At 37.0% G+C, this 24,631-nt stretch overlaps 1 protein-coding gene across 2 annotated transcripts in view; it reads right to left on the reverse strand.

Moving 5' to 3' along the window:
* The window catches only part of pdgfc (platelet derived growth factor c), a 46,466-nt gene that overhangs the window by 11,352 nt on the left and 10,483 nt on the right, over positions 1–24,631 (reverse strand). For both annotated transcript variants that reach the window (XM_058798973.1, XM_058798972.1), the window contains one exon: positions 6,726–6,921. In XM_058798973.1, coding sequence (XP_058654956.1) covers positions 6,726–6,921 — 196 coding nt within the window. The remainder of the gene's footprint in view (positions 1–6,725; positions 6,922–24,631) is intronic.

Raw genomic sequence — 24,631 nt, forward strand, 5'->3', positions numbered from 1 at the left:
ACTTACGCAGAAAGTAAGCATTAAATTGATCAACAGTGAAATTTATAATGCTATAAAAGATTTATTTTTCAAATCAATTCAGCTATTTATTCACGGTTTCCACAAAAAAGCAGCACAACTGCTTTCAACATTGATGATATTAAAAGGTTTCTAGAGCACCAAATCAGCATTTTAGAATGATTTCTGAAGGATCATGTGACACTGAAGCCTGAAGTCATGGTAGCTGGAAAAATATATACATTTAAAAAAAAAAAAAAAAAAAAAAGGTATTACTATTTTTACTGTATTTCTGATTAAATAAATACAACCTTGAGTATAAGGGCATTATTTCAAAAACATTTAAAAAACGATCCCTGACCTCAAACTTTTAAACAGTACATAGACATATTCAGAATATCTATGCATTTTGTCGAATTAGCATGAGTAGGCTTAAAGTTTAAGTGTCATTTTTGACTTCTACCCTGCTACCTAAAATAATCGCACAATCCTATCTGTTCAATTCTGTGAAAGTTGAGCTAAAAATAAAGATGACACTGTCATCTAAAAGGATGGTTAACATTTTGTACATAAATGTATATTTTTGGACCACTTCCACATTTGATGTCATTTCTAACGAGAAAATAATATTGTAGTAATTAAATATCCTCTCATCACCAAAGCTTTCTGTATTTGGTTAGAGATCTGAAACTAGTCTGAAATAAATTTTGGATGGTATCTTCATGCACAAATGCTGCTTGCTAAGTCATTGACTGATAGGGCAGAGGGCAAAAATTCAGCTGCCTAAGCTTTCGGATGCAGCCCCTATCAGAAGGCTCATGACAGGAGCCCAGAGGAGGGGCGTGACATCAGTCCCGCCAGCAGCATGTGACAATGCGCACCTGATGCCAAGTGTGCCTCATCGCAATTGCCATAAATCCAGTATCATGCCCTTCCTGTTGGCCACCAGCTCCTGTCACATGCCTGGATGCGGGCAAACGACTAGCTTGAGATGATCTGAGGGAAGTTAACGCTGTTGTGTCACAACTACATAGTTAATTCATCACTGTCCCCTATCATTCGGTGTGAGGGAAGGCTAACGGCTGCGGGGCATCTAAGTGTAGGTCTAATGCTTTGAGGAGCTTCACAGGGAACTATGGCAATGAAGCTATTTTCAGACACACTATTAAACACAGACATTTAAACAAAGGCAGTGAGGAATGATGGGAAGAGTAGACAGAGGAAAAACCAAAGGAGAAGGATACTGAGAGAAAAACAGAGCTAAAATGCTTGGGAGAAAGTGAAGAGTGAATAAGATTAAAGGAGGGCTACAGACATGTAAGCTCATAAATTATATTTATCTGCATTTGATCTCAAGCTAATATGCTAACGCATTAGGCTTTTCATAAGCTACAATAGCTGTGACCTAGAAATCCATTCTCACAAGCATTTAATGAACTGAATAAGCTACGAGCTGAAGCACGGCTAAATGTATTATCTCAATCACCTTTATGGCACTGCTGTCCGCAGAGAACATGAGAGCTAAATCTATCTATTATTATGACTGCTAAAAACATATTAGATTCTGGGACTACTCAGGTATCCCAAATCGGCACTCAGCAACTGAAGAATTGTTTTTTACTACACCTGCTTCAGGGAAATCACACTTAATCAAATTATATAAAATTAAGCTTACTCAAGAAGAAAAAAAAAAAAAAAAAAAATCTGAGTGGTTTTCCCAAGTGGTAAAATCAGTCTGCATTGAGTACTGCAGGAAATAAATTCTGATCTCTTCTGAAGGATCAGTTGACAGAAGACTGGTGTAATGGCTGAATTTCTAGAGCTAGAGCTAGAGCTAGAGCTAGAGCAGATTTTTGCATTGAAGTGGTGCACGCTGAAGTGGCCCAACTTAAGTGAACTCCCCCCTAATGTCTCTCATGGCCTTCTTTCAGGCCCTAAATTACAGTCTTTGTTGCAACTTGGACTGAACACAGTGGCCTGAACATTTTTTTTAATAAAGAAAAGAAAAAAACAGCAGTGTTGAGGTTGTGTTATTCCTGCGTGCGTGGCCTCAATACTCCTGCAGTGTTCAATAAAGGCTGGTTTCAGTGGCCGCAGCCAAAACCTGGTACTAATCATTTGATTGGATAGGAATACTTTCACGTGCCAGCACAGCCGTTTGGCTTTTTGGAGTCATTGTTTACTCTCTGCATAGCCTGACACTAAAATTTCAAACAACATTCAATTAAAACAACAGGTCATCACGCACCGCAAAAAAAAAAAAAAAAAAAAAAAAAAGACACGACGGTTAAACGGACATTGAACCCCTGATTTACGACACATCCAGGTTTGATTTCTACTAAGCTAATACACAGGAAAAAAAAGGCCTGAGGGTTGAAAGCTCTCTTATGAATCTGTGTAGATGTAGAAGAAAACACGCTACTCAATGAAGGTCAATGTAAATATTTTGTAAAACGACAAACGGCAATTAGCCAAAATTAAATGTCAAGTCAACATCACGAATTAGCTAATGTATACAACATCCATGTTTCACTCTGTCTGTGTTTCTGTTCTACCTCAGAAGACCACAAAGCAGAGGGGTTCATCTCATCCCAGTGAAACTTGAGGCAGATGGCTCATCAATAATGTAATGTGATTTCACTATTACCAGGTTTACATGCATACATTCACTCCACAGAAGATAAAGTAGAACAGAAGCAAGAAAGCGCTGCAGATATCTTTTAGAACAGTGGTTCTCAAACCTGTCCTGGAGTACCCCCAGCTCTGCACATTTTGTATGTCTCCCTCATCTATCACACCTGATTCAACTCATCAGCTCATTAGTGGAGAGTGCTGGGGGTACTTCATGGAGAGGTTTGAAAACCACCGTTTTAGAAAATATGGCACAGCATCAGAAAACAAACACTGGATTGTCTTGAATCCTTTTAACACCAGAATGTTTAAACAGAATGCTTAAAAACAAGCCGCAACAAGATTTCAGCTAATGGCATTGCAAACCAACACCACTTTATAAGCTTAAATCATTCTCCGTTATTAAATGAATGCAACATATTTAAAGTAATCACATTAGAGAAATAGTGCTATAGATCATGCCAAAATATATTAATACAATATTATTACAATTTAAAAATGTTTTAAAATATATTAAATAGAAAACCATTATTTATTCCTGAGATCAAGGCTGAATTTTCAGTAGTCATTACTCTAGTCTTCAGTGTCACATTTCTTATTATTATAAATGTTGAAAACAGTTGTGCTGCTTAATAGTTTTGGGGAAACATTGATGCATTATTTTCAAAACTCTTGATAAATAAAAGTTTTAAAGAAAAGCATTTATTTGAAATAGAAATTTTAAGCAACATTATGAATGTTTTTACTGTCATTTTTGATCAATTTAATGAATGCTTGCTGAAAAGTTAATGAAAAAAAAAAAAATTTGTACTGACCCAAAACTTTTAAACATTAATGTACTTCATAAAAATACTTCTCCCTCAGAATGTTTTATTCATTAGGAAACTTCAGAACACAACAGAAACACGTATTATGAATGTTAATGTTATTTTGTTACACACAAAATATTATTTAATGTTGGTGCTTTTCGTGAATTTTAATTTATTAAGTGATCCACAGTTTCAGAAAGTCTACTAGATTAAACTATTACGATTCTTTATTCTACATTTCAGTCTGTAGAGAAAAAAAAAAAAAAAGTCCTTTTCCATCACCATAAACCTCAATTGACAAATACTTCCATTCATTAAATTATGTACTGTTGATCACAATTCCTAATAGTTGTGATGACTGAATCTTATTTCTTATGTTCCCTTTCAACACCCTTCGGCCTTCCATCAAAGACAGAACCAACATTGTAACATTTTTCTAACAAGCACAGAAAATCTGGCCCAGTTTTCTTATCGGTCTGAACAAACACACAGGATGATGAGAGTTGTCTGTAGTGGCCTGTCGGCTCTGGGCTGGGCTTTGCTGGAGGCAGTGTGATAGGATTCAGCACGCAGCTTTATTATGGTTTATTCCAGCCCAGTTGCTTTGATTCGATCCAAACAGAAGGGGCTTTATTCTTCATCAACTGTCTATTAATTCTTTTACTGCTCTTCAATATGTGGTTGCTCTATTTAAAAAAAGGAGAACAGCATGGAAGTTGTGAAAGGATAAGTGTCATGGTGTACAGTATCTGTATGTGGGTGAGATATATATATATATATATATATATACACACACACACATCACACATTGAGAGTGAGTGATCGAATCCCTTATATAATAAATTACTTTAAATAATGATTTATTGCTGGTGCAATCATTACAGACCCCCGTCACTGCATGGCTGCTAGGTATATAAAAGGTCAGGCCAGGTCAAATACACTCAAACTCACTGCAAAAACCCCAACACTACACTTGCTCCTCAAGGCTACAGCCTGTGATTTAAACAAAGTGGACAAGCAAGCACAGACTTATAGCATCATTGTTGGAAACTAGGAAAGGGTTCTGTCCTATTATGTTCACTTATCTGTATGATATGTTTATAGGCAGAGAATAAAGCATATTTATGCTTGTAAGCCCAAAAAAAAAAAAAATCCTGAGAATCCACGTTCCTGAGAATATTTAATTGGTGTGAAAACTACTATGTCTTCCTGATGACATCCCTTAAGTCACACATGCTGGATAATGTTAGCAAATAGGCAAAAGTATAGACATAGCAGAATAGCATTCAATCTGACTACATTTGCCACATTACATCAATACAATATGTTTTTATCAGCTGTTTGAACTCTCAGTCTCACGGCACCCATTCACTTTAGAGGATCCATTGGTGAGCAAGTGATTTTATGCTAAATTTCTCAGAATCTGTTCCAATAAAGAAACACCCTCAGGCCATCTAAGATGAGTAGATTTTCAGCAAATTTTCATTTTTTGGTGAGCTATTTGTTTTTAACCCAAAAAAAAAGTGTTAATGTGCAGTTAACATGAAGCCACTAGGAGGCGCTACACACATAGCTGGCAAGACTCCAGAGGCTTGCAAACAAGTGTGTATGAAAACACATTATGTAATTGATTGACAAGAAATAAAACTACACTGATTTACTGTAAGCACAAGAACACAGTATGTCACACATAAGGCTTGCAGACAATGAAGAACCTTTCACAGGTAATGTGTACAAGTCAGTAGGGCATTAATTAAGACAGAATATGCTAGAAAAACATTATTATTTATCAATAATTGGAGGAGGTCTACAAGCATTTTTTCCACATGAAACCACCAGCTATGGGAAGGTCATCATCTAGATTCTGGGAAGCAGAAATGCACAGATGTGCACGTCTGCAATCGATTGCACTAAACAGCAAAACAGAGGCATGGACGGAGGCCTGGAAGGAAGGAAGGAACGCTAGCCTGTAATTGAAAGGGTCTTTAATGTGGATTGGGCTGGCTGGGCTGTGTGTGACCTACACTGTGTGTGAGTGTACGTCTGCGACCGTATGCGTCTCCAGAATCTCAAACAGATGCTATGGAGTTACATAGGAGACTAGGAACTAAATATGCACAAAGTAGAAAGGGCAGTTCTTTAAGTCATCGTATCAGTCATGGAAAAAATAAATATATAACTGAACAATCATGCTAGGGGTGGGCTTTTCATTATTCATCAGCCTTCTTGCAGCACAGCCAATCTCCCAAATGGCCTCCTTGCGACTCTAAATCTTTAAAAATGGACTCGGTCACAACAAGCACATACATCTCCACTGTAATTCCCCCTCCTTCTCCACATACACTTATACTGCTGCATTGTATATGGGTGCTTTATCTTATGTCTGACCCTGTCAAGAGAGCGCAATTGATGCCTGATGCTGCTTGTTTAGTGGTGCTGATTTGTCGCATAACACCAAGCAAATATTTGAGCGCCTGAAAGGAAACACTCAGGAATTTTTCATGCTCTCAAATCTTCTAAATCTCCTCCTCACTACAGTTTCAGTCCAGCCTTGATTCTATATTGCAGCCCGTCAGTTTAAATCAACTGCTAGCTTTGACTTGTACTAGAAAGTCACAGCCACAAGGAACCATTTAAAATAAAATAAAAAATAAATAAAAAAACAGAAACATGCCATTTCTGCAATGTAAAATTAATATGAAAGTGCTGAGTCCAAAGGTCATGGTGATTACCTAAATAGTCTTATGAATTAAGTAGTAAAAACTTTACAAATTAAAATAAATTACATAAATAATAAAAATAATAAAATGTATAAAAATAAATAAAATGGAAATAAAATGGAAATGCATTAAATAGTAAAAAAGTTTTACAGATTAAATACAGAATAAATGTACATTTTACAAGAATTTTTCAACTTAAAAGTACCACCTTCATGAAGTGACAATCCTCTCCCAAAAATTAAACCGTGAGTTTAAATGCAACTGCCAAAAATGTTGGTAAATACACCAATAAAAAAAAATAAGTGTGATTAATAATAATAATAAAAAATGATAATGATGATGACGATGATGATGATGATGATGGAGGACTGTAGGCAATTATGTTTAAAAGATATGAAAAAAAAAAAAAAACAACAACAATATTTTCATTTCTAAAGCCACAAGACGAGTAAATGTAATGTAAATGTCTTTATTTACTCTGTCTACTACATTACACATGTTAAGATATTGTCTTTCTCTAATGTGCATGTGAGGTCTAGCCAGTGACCAAAAGGTCAGTGTCGCTTACTTGCAAATGCCGTCCTCGGCGTCCTCCAGGCCAAAGCGAGGATCAAAGGTCAGCTGGATCCTGGAACTTTCTGTGACTGCCACCAGCCGCCACACTATAACTGTATTCCGGGGATAAGTGTTGGGGAAGTCAGGACTTTGAATAATTCCATCCCCAGTGACACTGAGGACCTTTTCATGTTGAGACTCATGCACTCCTACAGAATAGAGAGAGGGAGGAAAAAAAGAAAAAAAAAAAGAAAAAAAAAAAGTTTATTAAAACATTTTTGAACCTACATAACTCATCAGAGTGGAGAAAGAACACATTGTAGTCATGTGTGAATAGTCCTTTCCTTCTTTCTTAATGCAAATTAACATCAAACCGGATTTAGCTTCTACTGCATCACATTTAAAACCAAATAATATGGATTATGCAGTGCACCATGTGAATACTAAATAACTGATCACACAAAGAAAGGACGAACCAAACTCAAGACTTCTGTTTTTATTGAGCATTGATTGACTGCAAACCTGATAATCACATTAAGGAAGTGATAAAAGGAAATCTCGGAAATGATTTTGCCTTGTCAATACCATAAAACCAGCAGAATGATGTTCTACCATTTGCTAACACAGCATACACTTAATGAACCCCTGTGTATCAATGCAATATTGTGCTTTGATGTTGCTTCACCATAATAGTTTTCCATTATAGATCTAGATAAGACCGATCAATCAGTAGCTATAAAGTTTTATTTATAGTGACACTACAACTGGCAATGACATTCCTAGTTGTAGCAGTAAGATAAGAATTAAAGCTATGTCGAAAAACATTGTTTGGGTGGAGGAAACTTGTGAAGGCTACTAGGACAGATTGTTCTGCTACAATCAATTGTATCTTTAAGAGCTCTGAGAGTTTAACAGTTCAGAGAAATCCAAGGCCGAGGAAGTCATTTTGAGCTTGGTTTAGCAGCATGACTGAGGTAAGGTATGCCAAGGGTTTAGTCGTTTAAAGTTCAGAAATTATTACATACTGATTTACTTGCTACTCTGTTATGACAAGAGTTGTTCCTCCCAGAGGTAAAAACTATAACGGCTTCCTCAATACAGCACAAATAAAAGCACCCTTTACCTGTAACTTTGCCAGGAAGGGAAAATGAGCTCAAAGAACACAATGTTGATTTTCAACAGGCTTTTCACCTGAAATAGTTAACCAAAGGTCATTATTCTTAACACTTAATCCATGTTTCACAGTGTTATTCTGGGTTAGTAATTAATCTTTGAAAGTCAGGATTTGAGATTCGAAAAGTTAATATGCTTCTTTGCATATTTATGAGATTAAAAACATAGACTGGACTAGTACAACATTATCTATCAGTAGAAATATCACCATGCATATGTGCACTGGTTAAGTCTGTCCCTAAAGACGTGAAACTGTTTTTGTGTGAATATACAAAGCGCATGAATATTTAATAAGGTAACCACTGAGGCATTATGATTGGTTGCCTGTTCGTTTAACATCACAGTGTTTCACAGTGTATAATTTTAGCATTCAGGTTTCATAACCCATTGTCGTCAAGTCAATAGAAGTGTGAATCACTGGCTAACCTGGTTAAAAAAAAAAAAAAAAAACAGCCTTCACCTGGGGTTTAAAAGGACATTAAGCCAGGGTTAAGTGGGGTAAGAAAAGCTCACAAGTCTTTCTACATGTGCTGATGCACTCTAGCCAACATTTCACAACAGTTACATCACAGCAAAGAGAACTAATAAAGAACCAGCCTGAAAGTACTGTTCCAAACTAGGTAGAAACAATTCTTAGAAAGGGATGCTCGTTTCCTGTCCAATAAAATGTTATTAAATTCTGCAAGAGGATTGAAATCTATCTTATCCTGTTGTGTACTAGGTTCAGAAAAGATGTTTGATGCAAACAGACAGCTGTTGAAATGCAACACCAGTGCTGGTTTTTACTGTGCTGTCACATTCACAGCCCACCCAAGGGAAATGCACACAGATTTTCTTTCACGCTCCACTCCCTGAAAACACACACACACACGGCTCCCTCAAGTTGTGCAGCAAAGTCAGTGTCAATAGGTATCTTGATCGGTTACAGAAATGGTACAATATCTGTAATGATCTTTCTGGTCTATCTGAATTACATAACACTGGAACTATTCACCTTCAAAAGTAACAAAACACCCAGCATTTTCCTGTGCTGTATTTGCAGACATCAATACAGTACATAACGGATGATAAGCTATCAAAAATGAGTCATTGCTTCCTTTCCAGCAAGTGCTAATTATCTCGTTAGCACAATGGGGGTCCAAAACAGGTTTCACTTTCACTGTATGGACAAAAATTCTCAAATATCTTCTGTATTTTCACAGAAGAAAGTAAGTCTTGGAACAAAATTAGGATGAGTAAATGACAGAATATTAATTTTTTTTTGTTTTAGGATTGGCGAATGACTTATTTATTCCCTCCATGGTCTGGATGACAGATCCTATCACAAGCAGCAGTTAATGCTGAATGATGTTTCAGGAGTCACTGGAAGAGAAATGACTGAACCACTGGGGTTTCGGAAAGTTCTGGGGAACCGCTTTAACCCCTGAGGTGTGTCCACAACCACAAGAGATAGAAATCCGATCACTCTGACATCCGTAACTGAAGGAAAGAGCAGAGAGAAAAAAAAAAGAATCTGTTTAGAACATCAAAATTCAATATGTTTGACTCTGTGTGACTTGTTTATAATACGCAGGAGAAAAAAATTTAGAGTGGAAAAAAGAAGAGACGACTGATATAATTTCTCTCTGTAAACATGACAGTGGCTGCTTTGATGTCTTTTTCTCATGTTGTGATTAATTGCGCTCTGGGGAGGAAATGTGAAAGACAATACACAAGTCACTTTTGAACAGACAAACTTTGTGCACATCCGAAAAGTACCCTCCAAAAAAATTGCACTCGGCACGCAGAAACATGGCATGCCCTGCTAGCGATTGCCCACGTAGAATAGACACATTGTCAATGTTAGGGAGGTAAAGCAAGATCACTCATGCTCTCCAGAGTTGAGGAGCATTTTGTGTGAAACATATCCAAACAAAAGAGCCCGAGGCCCGTGGAACAGTGTTGAACACCTCAGATCTGTTTGCAGCACAAGCCTAAACCCTTTATGGACTCGGTTATATAAACAGATCAGGAGTCAGCTGCAGCTGCCAAGGTCTTTGAAGTCCGTTGAAATGAGAAAGAAAGGGCCTTTTCCTCAGCATGTTACAGCATTTGCCCAGCTGACTGACAGCTTCTTGTCAAGCTCTGTATTAATGTTTATAATTCTCTTAGGTTTCTGGCATTACGACAGGCCTTTTCTTATTGAGGCCTATGATTGTAAGCTGTTACAAGTTCTTGGAAGGAGGTATAAGGTATATTTCTGTTCTCAAAATGCTAATGTAACAAGAGCAGATGTAGTTGGTGTCTTACTGGAAATTAAGTAGAGCATGAGTCAGTGCTCTGCATCATTTAAAATGAAATGAATACCACCAATTTAATTTAAATTAAATCAATCATGTGGGTGACATACTCATTCTTAAAAAGAATGGTTCTTTATTGGCATCTATGATTCCATTAAAGGGATAGTTCACCCAAAAATGTAAATTCTGTCATTAGTTACTCACCCTCATGTAGTTTCAAACCTTCATTCATCATATTTCTGATGAATTCCGAGAACTCTCTGACCCTCCCATAGACAGCTAGGATCCTAACACGATCAAGGCTAGAAACGTAGCAAGGAGATCATTAAAATAATCCATGTGACATCAGTGGTTCAACCGTAATTTTACGGAGCTTTGAGAATAACAACTTCATTCAACAATTTGTCTCCTCCACGCATCACATACGTAAACGACGTATGCTGTTCTGTATCAGCAGCAACATATGCGGATACGCCGTTTACGTTGTTTATGCTTTGATCTGAATGTAAACAAAGTATCCGCGTGCATATATTGCATACGTTGTTTACATATGTGATACTCCCCAAATGGAGCCATAGGGTGACGCAGAGGAGACAAATTGTTGAATGAAGTCGTTATTCTCGTAGCTTCATAAAATTACGGTTGAACCACTGATGTCACATGGATTATTTTAACGATCTCCTTGCTACGTTTCTAGCCTTGATCGTGTAAGGATCCTTGCTGTCTAAGGGAGGGTCGAAGAGCTCTCGGAATTCATCAGAAACATCTTAATTTGTGTCCCGAAGATGAACGAAGGTCTTACAGGTTTGGAACGACATGACTGGGAGTAATTAATGACAGAATTTAAATTTTTGGGTGAACTATCCCTTTATATAGAACCTTTCTATTGCATAAAAGGTTCTATACAGTGTAAAATAGTTCTTTTAAGAACTCTTCACTGAAAGGTTTTTTGAGAACCCAAAAATGTTTTTCTTTGGCAGTGAAAACCCTTTTAGAAGCTTTATTTTTGGTAGTGCATATAGGAACAATTTATCAGACTACATGATCTAATTGTTTATGTAGCCCGGAGTAATTTAAAAGAGACAAATAAAAATGGCCCCCCCTTTAAATTTTGAACTTTTTCCGATTCGGGAACAATGGTAATTCCTGTGACAATTTATTTTGCATTACTGGATTACACTGTGTTGTGAGTAAAATTTATCTTGTTAAACTCAGGTTCATCAGCAGGGGGCACCCACGCTTTACTCTATGCATCAGTAGTTGAATCACAAGGAAATAGTATTCAGTAGGTGATGAGCTTTGTGGTACAGACGTTCCTTGATTGACCTGTGTTTTTCTTATCTGTTTTAACAGGTAAGATGATAATTATTACTCTATAGGAACACAATATACTGTTGGGTATTACTAGAGTCAAATTTCTGGCCTGAGACATTAAGAAATGTTGACTTTAACCGTGGTTAAGAGTGCCGTACATAAAATGGCGGACGAGAGTGTTATCAACTCCAAAAAAAGACCAGTAACTTTCAGCACGAGCAAAGTGAGAAGTAAAATAAAAATACATATAGTGGAGATAAAAATGCAAAATGAGGAATGATGATGAATTAAATAGATGTGTACGAACATTGATTAGTGGTGTGTAGTGACATACAGCCCGAGTTAAGAAAGCACACGTGTGCATGATAACAAGTTAACTTAAAACTTAATTTAGCGTCACTCTGTCAGCCATTACATTTGAAAGAACATTCGTGAAATACAGTTAATAAGAATTCCAGTCAGATTCAGTGGTAAAATGCTTTTATTAATTATTTTGTCATATTGTTATGGAAAACATAGTAACTGGTGTTCGGTTGAGATCTAGTTCATTAGCATATTTCATAGAGGATTGAAACTGATTAAAAAGAGTATTAATATAGATTCACACAGTTATCAATGCTGGAGTAATATGGATATCAAATTAATTAGTCATCCTCATGGTTATGTTTGTGGAGTTTGCATTACTCACTTGTATTCATGTTAAAGTGGGTTTGTGATGTTTAAATGTTATTTGTCATACTTTTTCTTTATGCTTTGTGCGAGTGGGCACAGAACACACTCAGATCTATTTGGTGATTATGTTTGAGTTTAGAGCGGATATTTCTTGAGAATTGACTGTGGTTTAAAGAGTAATGTGTCCAGTGTCATGTATCTGCATAAACATTTGCACTATAAGACATGTTATTGTTTATGATTCTCTGTGAAGGTGTCTGACACGAACAAGGAAATAGTATTCAGTACGTGATGAGCTTCGTGGTACACGCAACAGACGTTCCTTGATTGACCTGTGTTTTTCTTATCTGTTTTAACAGAAAATAAATGTGTTGCCATAAGAACGGACGTCGCATCCTTCTTGAAAGTGTAACATTTATATTGTTGCAAAGCCCTCCATGTGTGGCTTAATTCCAGTTCATTAAAATTCATCTTCCTGTCAATTCATTTCAAATTTAACTTCCTGAGGTGCAGGGCAAATTCAATTCGTATTCACACTCATTATTAAAAAGAACCAATACATTTTGCGCAACCTTGGATTTAGTAACATTATCTACAACCCCAACAAACCACTTTAAATGGTGCTGATAAGACTACTGTCCAGAGAGTTATAAACGCCTGTTGTTCATTAAGATTTTCCATTAAGACGACAGCATATTATGACTGATACTTAAACAAGGAACAGTGAGTTTTACATGCGGTTTAACGAACGAACTCTTAAAACAGAACAGGGTAATTATACGCCGCTGCATGCCTCTGAGAAACCGTAAATGAGAAGGATTCCTATAGGCATACAGCTTAAATAAAAAAAGGAAAATGGAAATTTTGCAATGCTTCAAACACCGCAAACATGAAGTGCACAGATACAAGAATGCTTGATGTTCAATGACCAAATGAAGGTTTGTCATTAGAAACTGAACCCCAGCCTTGACACTAAAACTTCCTTATTTGATTTTTGAATTTTAGGCTTGGTAAGGATTCAGAGAATTACGTGTCTGTTTTAAGATGACCTCATCTCTGGGTTAAATAATGTCATATAATGATCAGAGGCTGGCCCCTTGGGTGCATTACCTCAAACATGACTTTTCCTTGACCCACTTCTCTTTTTTTCCCCTTCTCCCTCTCCTGAGGAGAGCACTACGCTGATTAAGGTAGGAAGCTGAGCATGAATAAATAAGGGCTCACAGTGCTACCATTGTGCCTTGTTCACATGTTAGACCTCCGACTGAGTCTGGAGTTTAAATATTAACCTGGAAGCGGTAGAAACGAAGACAGCACAGACATATATGGGAGCGTGTGTGTCTGGACGTTGGCAAGTGTCTAAATACAAACAAAAACAGAGAGAAACAAGAACATATTACTCTTTAACACAAAGTGACACCAGACAACCTCAACCAAATTTTACAAATATACTTCAGAATATCTTTTCACGCTCCACAGAAGAAAGTAATATGGGTTTGGGGATGACATGCAGGTAAATGATGACAGAATTGTTCATTTTGGGCAAATTATCCCTCAAATCTAACAACACACATTTAGGAAAGCGCACTAAACATTTAGGCTTTAGTCAAAGAGAAATGCCACGAGGAAAATCTTACATTTCGATGGCTTGGTGCACTGAAACCAAAGCTCCGGCCTACTGCTTTTCGCAGTCCACTCTGATCAGGTTTTAATATGTTTGGGGTTCAGAAACTACAGTGTTACTGCTCACAGAAATGTGTCGAAATGTTTCGAAACCTCCTGTTGGAAATTTGGCATAATAGCACTACATTTCACTCAATTCATATTTCCCAGTTGTCTGGCAGAAGGCCTTGATGTCTGTATTTATTTCACTCTAGAAAGTTCATGCTGGAGATCGACGCTAGTGCCCGTAACAGCGTTTAACAACATAAAGTGCTAATGTTTCTGATTCCAAGGGACTTGTTCAGACACTGTCTGTGTTTTAATCCCCCATATGTCGGGAGCTGACTGCAGTCGGCTGGTGAAACTGTACCCCACGCTTACCATTTCCAACCCTGTGCATGCTGATTTTACCCCCCTGCTTTTAAGTTGCTCCTACATCTGCTCATGATTAAGGGTTTGCGGCAGTAACTACAGGTGCTGTAAATTCCAGTTCTGGCTTTTTCATATTTATTGCTTTAAGGTTTACAGTTGGGCAGCAAAGAGAAGGAGGGGGAAGAATAGAAAAAAAAGGGGGGAGAGACAAGTGAGGGGAATGCGGCATGGGAATTTATCATACCATTAAAAAATAATTTGGCTTCAAAAGCGTCGACTTATTTGGAATGGTTCAATCTGCCGTGCAGATGCTCCGTATGGAGACTCACCACAGGAGTCTGATGCTTTGACTCACTGAATTGCTCAGTTCCTGTTGGCCATTTAGCATCACTTAAGAGGCAAGCCTTTTCCCCCCAATATATTCTTGAACATTCACGATCGTATAATGATTAGGCGCAAGCATACTAACCAGACACTGTATAATGTCAAGGTACATGCATCAAACCATTCATTCTCTAATTTCAGCATCATCTGTGTGCCCTCCTGCAATCAACAGCAAAATGTCAAGGTTTCAGTCAAGGCCAACATCAACAGGCAACTGACTGGCATCATGACTGAACTCCATGATACTGCAGTCACACACATACATTCTTTTTAACACAGGTCAAAAATCACACTCCAACAACCTTGACATTCAAAGGCACATACATGCATACATACATACATACATACATACATGTGTATATCAAAATTATTTCCAATAATGATATCTTTCTAAATTCAACAAAGATGTTACATGTTTTTTACAGTACTGTCAGACTCTTAAAGGGACAGTTTACCTAAAAAATGTAAATTCTAATTTCATAGATTCATTCTCTTGTATTTACCCTCACTAATTATTTTCTTTTTCCACTATGATTTTATTTGTCAAATTCAGAAGCATTATAAAAACATGTAAATATATAGGAATCCCATACAGCTGATGCACAACATTTCAGGTGTGTGTGTGTAACAGACAGACCACACATTTTTCCAAGTCTTCTGAAGCGATTATATGGCTTCAGAAGACTTTGAATATAACAGACATGTTACATTAACAACTTTTATGCTGCTTTTTGTAATCTGCCAGCACCTGTCATCATTTATTTTCATAGTAAGGAACAGAGCAGTGAACTTTCAGCTAAACCAGCTCTCAGCTCTCCTTGTGTTCCACAGACTAAAGAAAATCATTCAGTTTTGGGTGAGTAAAGTTCCTTTAAAAGTGAACTGAACTGGTCTCCCCTACAATCCTGTACATTTTTTTTTTTTACTAATATACTATGGTAAAGAGCAAGTTCAAGTGAAGCTTGGCTAAACTAAATCCCTTCAAATGCTGTGTGAGCATAAGGTTGCTGTTGTGTCATCACATGCGGAGTAACAGAATCCTGCAGGCACTTCACCAAGACCCGATTAAGATCCTAACAGGCCACCAAAACCTTCCCTCTCCACAGCTCACAGAATGAGGCTCATCCATTAACACGTCCTCTCAGAGAGCTCCGTAACATCCGCATATGCTATCGTATGGCCAAATGTCGACACTGAACTAACCCACTTGGTGGGTGGGTGAATGTAAGTATGTGTACGATTGCGTTTGGGAAGCACTTGCCTGACAGGAAATTTGATTCTGAAGTTAGCATGACTGTTCCCTCTGTCTCTCCCCACAAGCTTTTTCTAATGTCTCACTTCATGTGGTTTATACTGCTGAATGCCTGACTGTGAGCTTAAGCTCGTCACTGGTAAAATGATTATCAGATCAAGTATCATCAGGGCGGTACGTTATTTCTTCAACTCCACTTTACTCACGCTTTATGCCAGGTCTAAAATTAACAGCAACAACTGGGAAAATAAAAGCATGTGGTGCTGAGACACACTGTAAGTCATGTAGATTCCCACAACCATTATGGTGATCTACTGTTCACCTCTGTTCTTTGTAGATTTGCTTTTATAGGCAAAGGAAAAAGTTTCTGGTGGGCTTTAATAATATTAAAAACACTGTAATTTGTTAAAGTCTCCCTTATGTAATTCCAAACCTGTATGACTCTTATGAACAAAAAAACAGTCTGAAGGACAATGGAGACCAAACAATATTAGACCCCAATAAACTTCATTGAATAATAAAAAAAAATAAATTAAAAATTAAAATAAAAACAAAAACTAATAAAATAAAAAATGAACTAAAACAAGTTAAATGAAAATGCATAAAAACATTAAAATAAATAAAATTGTAGATTTTTCAAAATACAGAACACTTGACAATTTGATTTTTTGGATAAACTATCCTTTTAAAAGTGTGTACTTTTGTTGCCACTAGTGGCATCAAAAGAAACTGCAAAAATAACTTTCTTCCAAATACGTTTCCCAAACATTTTCTCCACTTCAGTTTAAACTTATTAAATCTCCTAATTGGAGCAATTAGACAGACCATTTTTTTAAGGGGCATGGAGCCAAAATGTTTACACTTTTCAGAGGAGACACTTATAGATGACTTAATTACAGTTGTCTCTGCATATTAATGTAAACTGGTACGGGACATTTTTACATCACAAATGCAAAGTGAAAGGGAGAGAGACTATTGCTATTTTACATTACCTGCTAGTCTAAAAACAATGTTGCCTGGGTTTAATGTAATGGGTTTTTGTATGAGAGGAAGATACAAGAATACAAATGTCCCCATTAAATCTAGCCAACAATACTAGGCCCAAACAAGGCTAAAATATCTTTGTGGTTTCTCGAACAAAGAGCATCTGTTTGTGTGCGAAACAAACTTAAATTAAACTCTTCCGACACGTCAGCTGCTTGCATACTTGTGTTTGCGGTTCTGGCCACACACACGAGGCTTGCTCATGTTGTATACAGACCACATCCTTTAACAATTTGGTGAGGTCTTCAATTAAGCAAAACACGTGTGCGTGTTATTCTCTAATGGACGTCTGGTGTACTGCCTGCCTCATGCTTACTTTCACCACAGTGCTCTGTTTACATAGTTAGACATGGCTTTGGTCCTCTGTAACTTACCTCTGACCAGAAGGGCCTTGAATTAGACATGACATCATCTGTGAAATAGCAGAAGACAGTCAGCAATCAGACTAATAGGGTATCTATGACAGGTAGCCATTGGGTTTTCTCATAAAATGTAGGCTCAGTTTAACCGCTGCCTTCCTTATAAAGGGAAATGTTCCTGTTATTGGTGCTTTTGAACATTTTTGCTTTACTGCCCAATAACGTTTTGGATGATTTCAACTTTAGAAACTGGGAGAGGACATTTTAATAACATATCAAGATCTATGTTATGCCAAACACGTACTAAATATGTTTCTAAAGATTTCTGTTAAGAACAGATGCATAAACACTACCATCGAAACCATCAAATGTTTTTTGAACATGACAATGCTATATCATGGTTATCTTTGAATAATCTTAGAATAACCTGATCCACCTCAAAACAATTCTGTATCGTGCCAATCATTTTACACTGGACTGCCTCACAAACGAGGATCATTTCAATGCTGGGTTTTCACAAAAGCTGATTCTGAAAGAGGGATCAATACAATGCTTTATGTGTGAACGTCAGCTCCTGACAAAGCGCGTCATATTTTGTTTTCCAAAGCCTTTCTGAAAGAACTTCTTGGCACTCTGTAAGGCTAATATTGCTAAAGCTATCATTGTCTCTGCCTGTTTTCACTGATGCTGTCTTGACGTGCTATCAGAATGATTGCAAATAGGAATGTGGTAGTTAAAAATTGAAATACGAAAATATGAAAGCAATGTGAAGTCGACCGCTTGAAAGTTTGACATTTTCAGTGCATGAGATTGTTTTTTGTTGCTGGTAAGCTAGAGCCTGAGCTCTTGAAGCTCCGCCATCTTCTGAAAAGGGGGTCGGGAGCACCAGCTCATTTGCATTTAAAGGGACAAACACAAAAACAGCGTATTTGGCTCATACCCTAAAAGTGGCAACTTTAACAAGCTATAAAAATGATCTGTGAATATTTTGATAAACATTATTAATATGCATTATTTTTATAATAATAAAAGCTATAATTAATTTCAATTATCATCTTGAACATAATCAGCCTATTTTACAGTTTTCTAATGTGATTTTTTTTTTTGTTCAATTTTGGTCTGTTTTGAAATGTTGCTTTGTGAACGTGAACCAGACCAAGAAGTTCAACATTGTGCAATTTAGTCCCCATTTTGGAACAACAAAACATACAATTCTGAAAATAGCTTTAGTACCCAGTAGTTGTACTACTCCATAAACGATTGAGCTAATTAAGGGCCATGTGTCAGCTTCTGAGTTCTCACCACACAAACCAACTCATGCTTAGTCGGGAATTCATTCTCATCAGGGTGGGTGGCCACATTAACATCTCGAAACCCTTCTAATCTCATACTGACCTGCCGGAGTTAAAACATTCTGAGGATAAACTTTCATATAATAGCAGAAATCGCTGACAAGAGACGACACACCAGCTGCTACAATAGACAAAGTCCACGTCTACCAGTACTAAGAGCAAATGCTCACCTTTCCACTGAATCTTTATCTCACCCTCTGTGAAACACACGAACAGGCACATCTGTATCTGGCCCAACACAAGACTCGGACACAAGACATCTTCTCTTAAAGGCTTTTTTTCTGCTACAGCTGTGCTGGTTCTCTTGTGGAATGGCTGCAGGGCTCTTTGTAATCCCATCTGTGATTTTGGGTGCTGTGTGTGTGTGTGTGTGTGTGTGTGAGAGAGACTGAGCTCTCACAAGCTTTACTGCAGTAATGCAACTCTCCATACAGTTCATCTCAAAACACATTTTAAATTCACTCAAGAACTTTGATATTGGAAGAACTACTGTATAGGGCCCTATAATCTGTTTTTGTAGTACTCCATCTAGCTGTCTTAGAAAACAAGAATGTATCGCGTGAACAGCCTCTAAGAAATGTGCCCGATTCTGCCTGGTGGACCATAATTACATGGGGCTTCTATAAAAGAACAGTTCACAGGAAAAACAAAAAATCTGTCATCATTTACTCACCCTCATGCAATTAGAAAAATGCATGACTTTTTCTCTAGTGGAACAAATATATTTTGAGAGCGGTCTGATTTTTGCCCATACAATGCAAAGTAAATGTTAACCAAAACACTATTCTTCAGAATACCTTCTTTTTTGTTCCTCAGAAGAAAGTCATACAGGTTTGGAATGACATGAGGGTGAGTAAATGAAAGAATTGTCATCCCTTTAAATTTTGACATCCCTAATGCAATGTTTTTATTATTATTGGCTGAATTACTGAGGCATATCCACTTCTAAAAAGTCCATAAGAATAGCATTTATGGCTAGGCTAGCTAGGACATTCTGATAATATATAACTGGTATAAAATAAAGCATAAGTTGTGCAAACAAAAGCTCCAATCTCCAATCTATAGTGATAATCTTTCAACCAAAGTAAAATGTTTGACATGATTTGGAAAAAATATAAACAGATGGCATAAGGGAATGACAGACATTTTGCATTTATTTTAATTTTTTTTTTTTTAGAAATGTAAGGGAGCATAACAACAGTACTACAGTGGAAGTCTGAGCTATAATATAAAGTGATAAAACATAAGTATATATCAGGTAAACAGCCAAGATACAGATCTGCGCTTTTAATGTCTCACTTACGGTTTAGTAACATCACACATTAAGACATGCAATGCCCAGCTGTTGGTGTATAAGCTACTGACTTGTTTAACATATCAGATATGGAGCCAAAGAAAATATATGCATTTCTAGGCAGATAAACAAATAAACTGTTAAATCCCCAGTGGTGCAAATGCACCATAGCTCTTAGATACCTAAATTCTTTACTAAATACAGCCATCAAAATAAGCATCCCATTTCATGAGGGAGGATCAGTCACTCTGCTAATAGCATTTCACAATCCAACCCTACTAATGGCTAAACATACACTAAAACACACAAGTAGACACATATAGAGTTCACATTCACTGACTCCTGCTTGCTCAAGCATGCACGCATACCATGGGAAGATGGTCCAGACGTTTACAATGAACCAGCTGAACTTGTCTTGATGGATGGAGGCTACAAAGCACATTTGAGGGGTGATTTTCATGAAACTGCAGTTGATTTTCCTCCACACAGATACAAACTGCAACATTACATTTGAAATACGTCTGCACTGCAGCTATACAGCAAACTTATGTAAATTGTAATGTATAGCACATAAAACTTTCCTTAATGTGCACAATGGACCCCAGGACAATGATTTAAGACTGATTATATAGCCAAGGACAGAATAATAAAAGCTTGGATTTGCTTTTTACTGTAACGTTTTCCTGAATCTGCTGCTTCAGAATAACAGATAAAAGGGTTTAAATAAATAAATAACTTAAACACTTTGTATCTGATTGCATTTTAACAGCCTACACACACCATTAGGCATAAGAGTGCCTTGATCTGTCAGACGCTTGCTGTTAGTGGTGACGGATAACAAAACAAATGCTCAGTCATGTGTGACTGATAGATTCCCAAAACACCCAATTAAACTAAAAACATCAGGATAGCAAAAAAAAAAAACACGACATAAGAAAAAATGCTAATTCGTCAATTTGGTTTCTAACTCTTAGTTTAGAAAAAAAAAAAAAACATTTGTAGGTTGTGGAAACAAGTATATTTTTTCTTTAAAATTTGATTCACTCTGTGTATTAAGATAAAGCCTTGCTTTTATGGATGATTTATATAACGATAGTTTTCTCAATATATTTTTTAGGAAATTTTGAGTTCAACTTTTTGTTGAATAAACTGAAAACAAAGTTGAGAGAACTCAAAAATCTCCTACAAAATAAGTTGAGAAAACTCAAAAATCTGCTGAAGCTGGTTGCCTTAAAATTTTAAGTTTGCTCAATTGTTTTATTTTTTATTTTATACAGTGCAGTTATGTTATTTAGAATGCTGCTTTGAGTAAAATGTTTTTTTTTTTTTTTTTCAGTCAAAACTAAAAAATTGCTAAAAAATTGCTAAACTCCTTTGACCTAAAATACTTTCTTGAATACCTGTAAAATTTTAAGCTAATTTCAATAATTTGCATATCACAATTCTCTGATGTTGGTTAACGGTCACATGACATGCATGTAAATAAATGTTTACTAAATAGTTCATCTTTTTTAAATATGTTTTGTTGTGATTATATTATTTTAAAATATAAAACTAGAAAGCTTTTATGAATTAAATTAATATTTAACTTGTCCTCAACTCATAAACTGCCTGCAGTTCCTCCACACAAACTCTTCTGAGAAACCCTATACAGAGAAGTGCACAGCAGATGTTGCTTTAAAGGTTTCTGCATGTAATGGTTACTACTAAATCAAGAATGACTGGCCTGATGCATTACTCTTGCAGACCTGATGAGCATTTTGGATTGATATCATTTCAGTTCATACCTCGCAACACTTAAGTGTCACTTTAGTCAATAATTGCTAATCAAAACGCAGACTTCCGCAAAAGTTAGTTTTATATAAAGAAGCTAAAACTAAGTATTTTTGCTAAGAAATTGGTTTTATTCAAATCTTCGTTCTATACATTCGAGCCCAGGTGTGTTTTAATTGTTTGCATTACAAAGCAGCAATCCAGATCATCCGATGATTGCTTTAAATCTCCATGTAATCCCATCTCTGGTGTTCATCCATCTCAATCAAGTGAAAGGGGCCATGAATTGAAGGCAGATGGTGCGCACTTTTTGATTAACTGTGTACAAGTTTGCTTTATTTATTTTTTTATTTTTTTTAAAGACGACACATTCTTCATAATGCCCTTATTTCTAAAAAGCATCCTGCATGTTCTAATTGAAACACAAAACACACCAAATCATCCATGATGAAATTAAAAAAAAAAAAAAAAAAACCTTAAAGAAGATTTCAGCACAAAACTGCACCTGGTTTCTGCAAGTATGGGCACATAAACCAGGTGGTTTAGTTATGAGGTGAGCACAGATGCATTGCAGGAGAATGGATTCACACAACTTTGCCAAATTACCTGAAAGAAGTCACTTTAACAGTTAAATTCCATACCTGCCACATGTGTGGGAACAGAGATGGTCCCTTGAATTGGTGACTGATGCGATGTGAAACATGCACACGCACTCAGAGTGGCACAGAGATGAATGAGAACTGTGCCTGGCATCTCATTAGCCGGTGGGGCTTCCGGCTTGAATTAGTGCTGTCATTCCGAGGAGCTAATGAGAGGCTTTTGAACAGATGTCCGACACAAGGGGGGTGAGACAATTTCACCTTCGGTGCTTTAAGCTTGATTTATCCCACCTTTTTACACCTCAGTCGTTCTGACACACCATTTTGATCATCCACCTCCCCATTAGCCATGAAATATATACGGATACAGAGATAGAGGGAAAAATAAAAAGCATAGTCTGTTATAAATACACATCGACTAACCCTCAGGGTTTGATTCAGTGGATATGCTCATGGAAGCCAGCTTTTTTTTTTGGTCAGTATCAGCATGCATTTCACTTATCAGTGCTGCGGACCTGCTATGTCACAAGCCAATAAGAATTTAACAGCCCATTAGGGAACGGACACTGAATTAATGGGCTTCTAAATGCGTAATCAGCATCCTTCATCCAGTGGGACTGATTATGTAGCACTATCAGATGAGAAAAAACCGCAAGCAGAGGAGGTTCAGTGAGAGTCATTCAAAACCACTAAAAAGTCAGCATAGACTCCTGCATGCGTGAAGGAATTAGACTTATGGCACTACAAAGCCGATACGATAAAAGATTCAGTGGCAGTCCAAGAGAATCTTCCTGAACCTAGCCTTGCATTCATACAGCTATAAATCACAACTGGAGTCCATCTTAGCTGACAGCCAGGCTGCTGCTGCTGCTCCATCTGTAGGCTGGGAAATAGATCTCCAGTCTCCAGGGAGAACCAACGTGCCACGCCTGACACCAGCATCTGTGTAAGAGTGTGTGGAGAGCCTATTTGCGTTCCGGCAAAAAGCCAGACATTCTCCAAATACTATGTGCGATTGAGTTACACACACTAGGGTGTGCGACTGGCACACTGTCGTATATCAAATCGCAGCATGTGCAAGGAAACATAATGCATTCTGTCTGGCATGGGGACACTGGTGCTCAGCCAGCGAGTACCGCGACAGGTGTGCTGCTACTTTTTTCCCCTTGATTTCAAATAGCATATCGTCCATATTTCACCAGTCAGAATCTTACCGCTGACAGAATAACGATGAAGCTGTTGGAAGCCACATTCTAACACATCTGATTACGGTTTCAGAGAAATCCGAGTTCTGCATGAGCCATTACTAAACAAATACACCGACGATGTAAAAAAAAAAAAAAAAAAAAAAGGACAGGGCCCAATATGGGGGGGGGTCAGCAAGCTTAGAAGAAACTTAGAATGATTTAAAACAAGACAAGCACTAAAACAAAAAAATCTTATTTCATTCACTTCCTCAAGTAACTATCCCTCCTAATTCAGTTAATCATGTGGAAACACCTGGAAATGTTTGCATATTGTTATAGACAACAGGGGCCTTAAATTTAAAGTTGAGAACCATTTCTGTAGCTCAAACTGGACAGTACGGTGTAACACCCAAGTCTTGGATTTGTTTATAGGAAATGCACAAACATATTAAATATGCAATAGACTGGCAATGCAAGTGTCTATCAAAAGTAGTGCTGTCAATCGATTAAAAAATTGAATCGCGTTAAATCACAGTCACGGGCTGTGATTAATCATGATTAAATCGCAAATTTCAAATACTAGGATTTACCTGTAAATGTGTTGAAAAAGAAGTGCATGAAACTAGTTTAAGGAAACAGAACCTTTCACACTTCTGCCAGGTATGAGACATAATCCTTATTATTCTTTTATCATTATTCTTTTGTTTTTATTCAGCCATTATCAGCCTTTAAACTGGCAATAAAACGTTTACCAAGCCACATCGCTTCAATCCCAGTATACATTTACCCAACTATTATCAAAAGTATTTCTAAATAAATACAACAAAACATTTTCTTGCGACCTTATGAAGTAGTATGACAAAATGTATTATGAAGAGGAATTGGACCTGTTCTGCAGCTGCATTAGAGCTAATATTAGCATCATGCTACATAAGACAATTTATGAGATTAATAGTACACTTTTACTCAGAACTCACTTCAAACCACCATCGAGTGTTAGTAATAACTTCCTTTTACGATCACATGTGGAATTTGGTCGTTTACTGTTGTTTAAATATGCTATTTATAACCTTTTATATAGCTGCACAAATTAGCATTTCAGATGTACACATTCAATCTCAAGAAAATCACATACAGACCATATCCTATCGTAATCGTGTGTTTATTATCTTATATAATCTATAGTGGCTGTTGTCATGTTTA

This window comes from Onychostoma macrolepis, chromosome 14 (genome assembly GCF_012432095.1).
Source record: "Onychostoma macrolepis isolate SWU-2019 chromosome 14, ASM1243209v1, whole genome shotgun sequence".
Taxonomy (NCBI): Eukaryota; Metazoa; Chordata; class Actinopteri; order Cypriniformes; family Cyprinidae; genus Onychostoma; species Onychostoma macrolepis.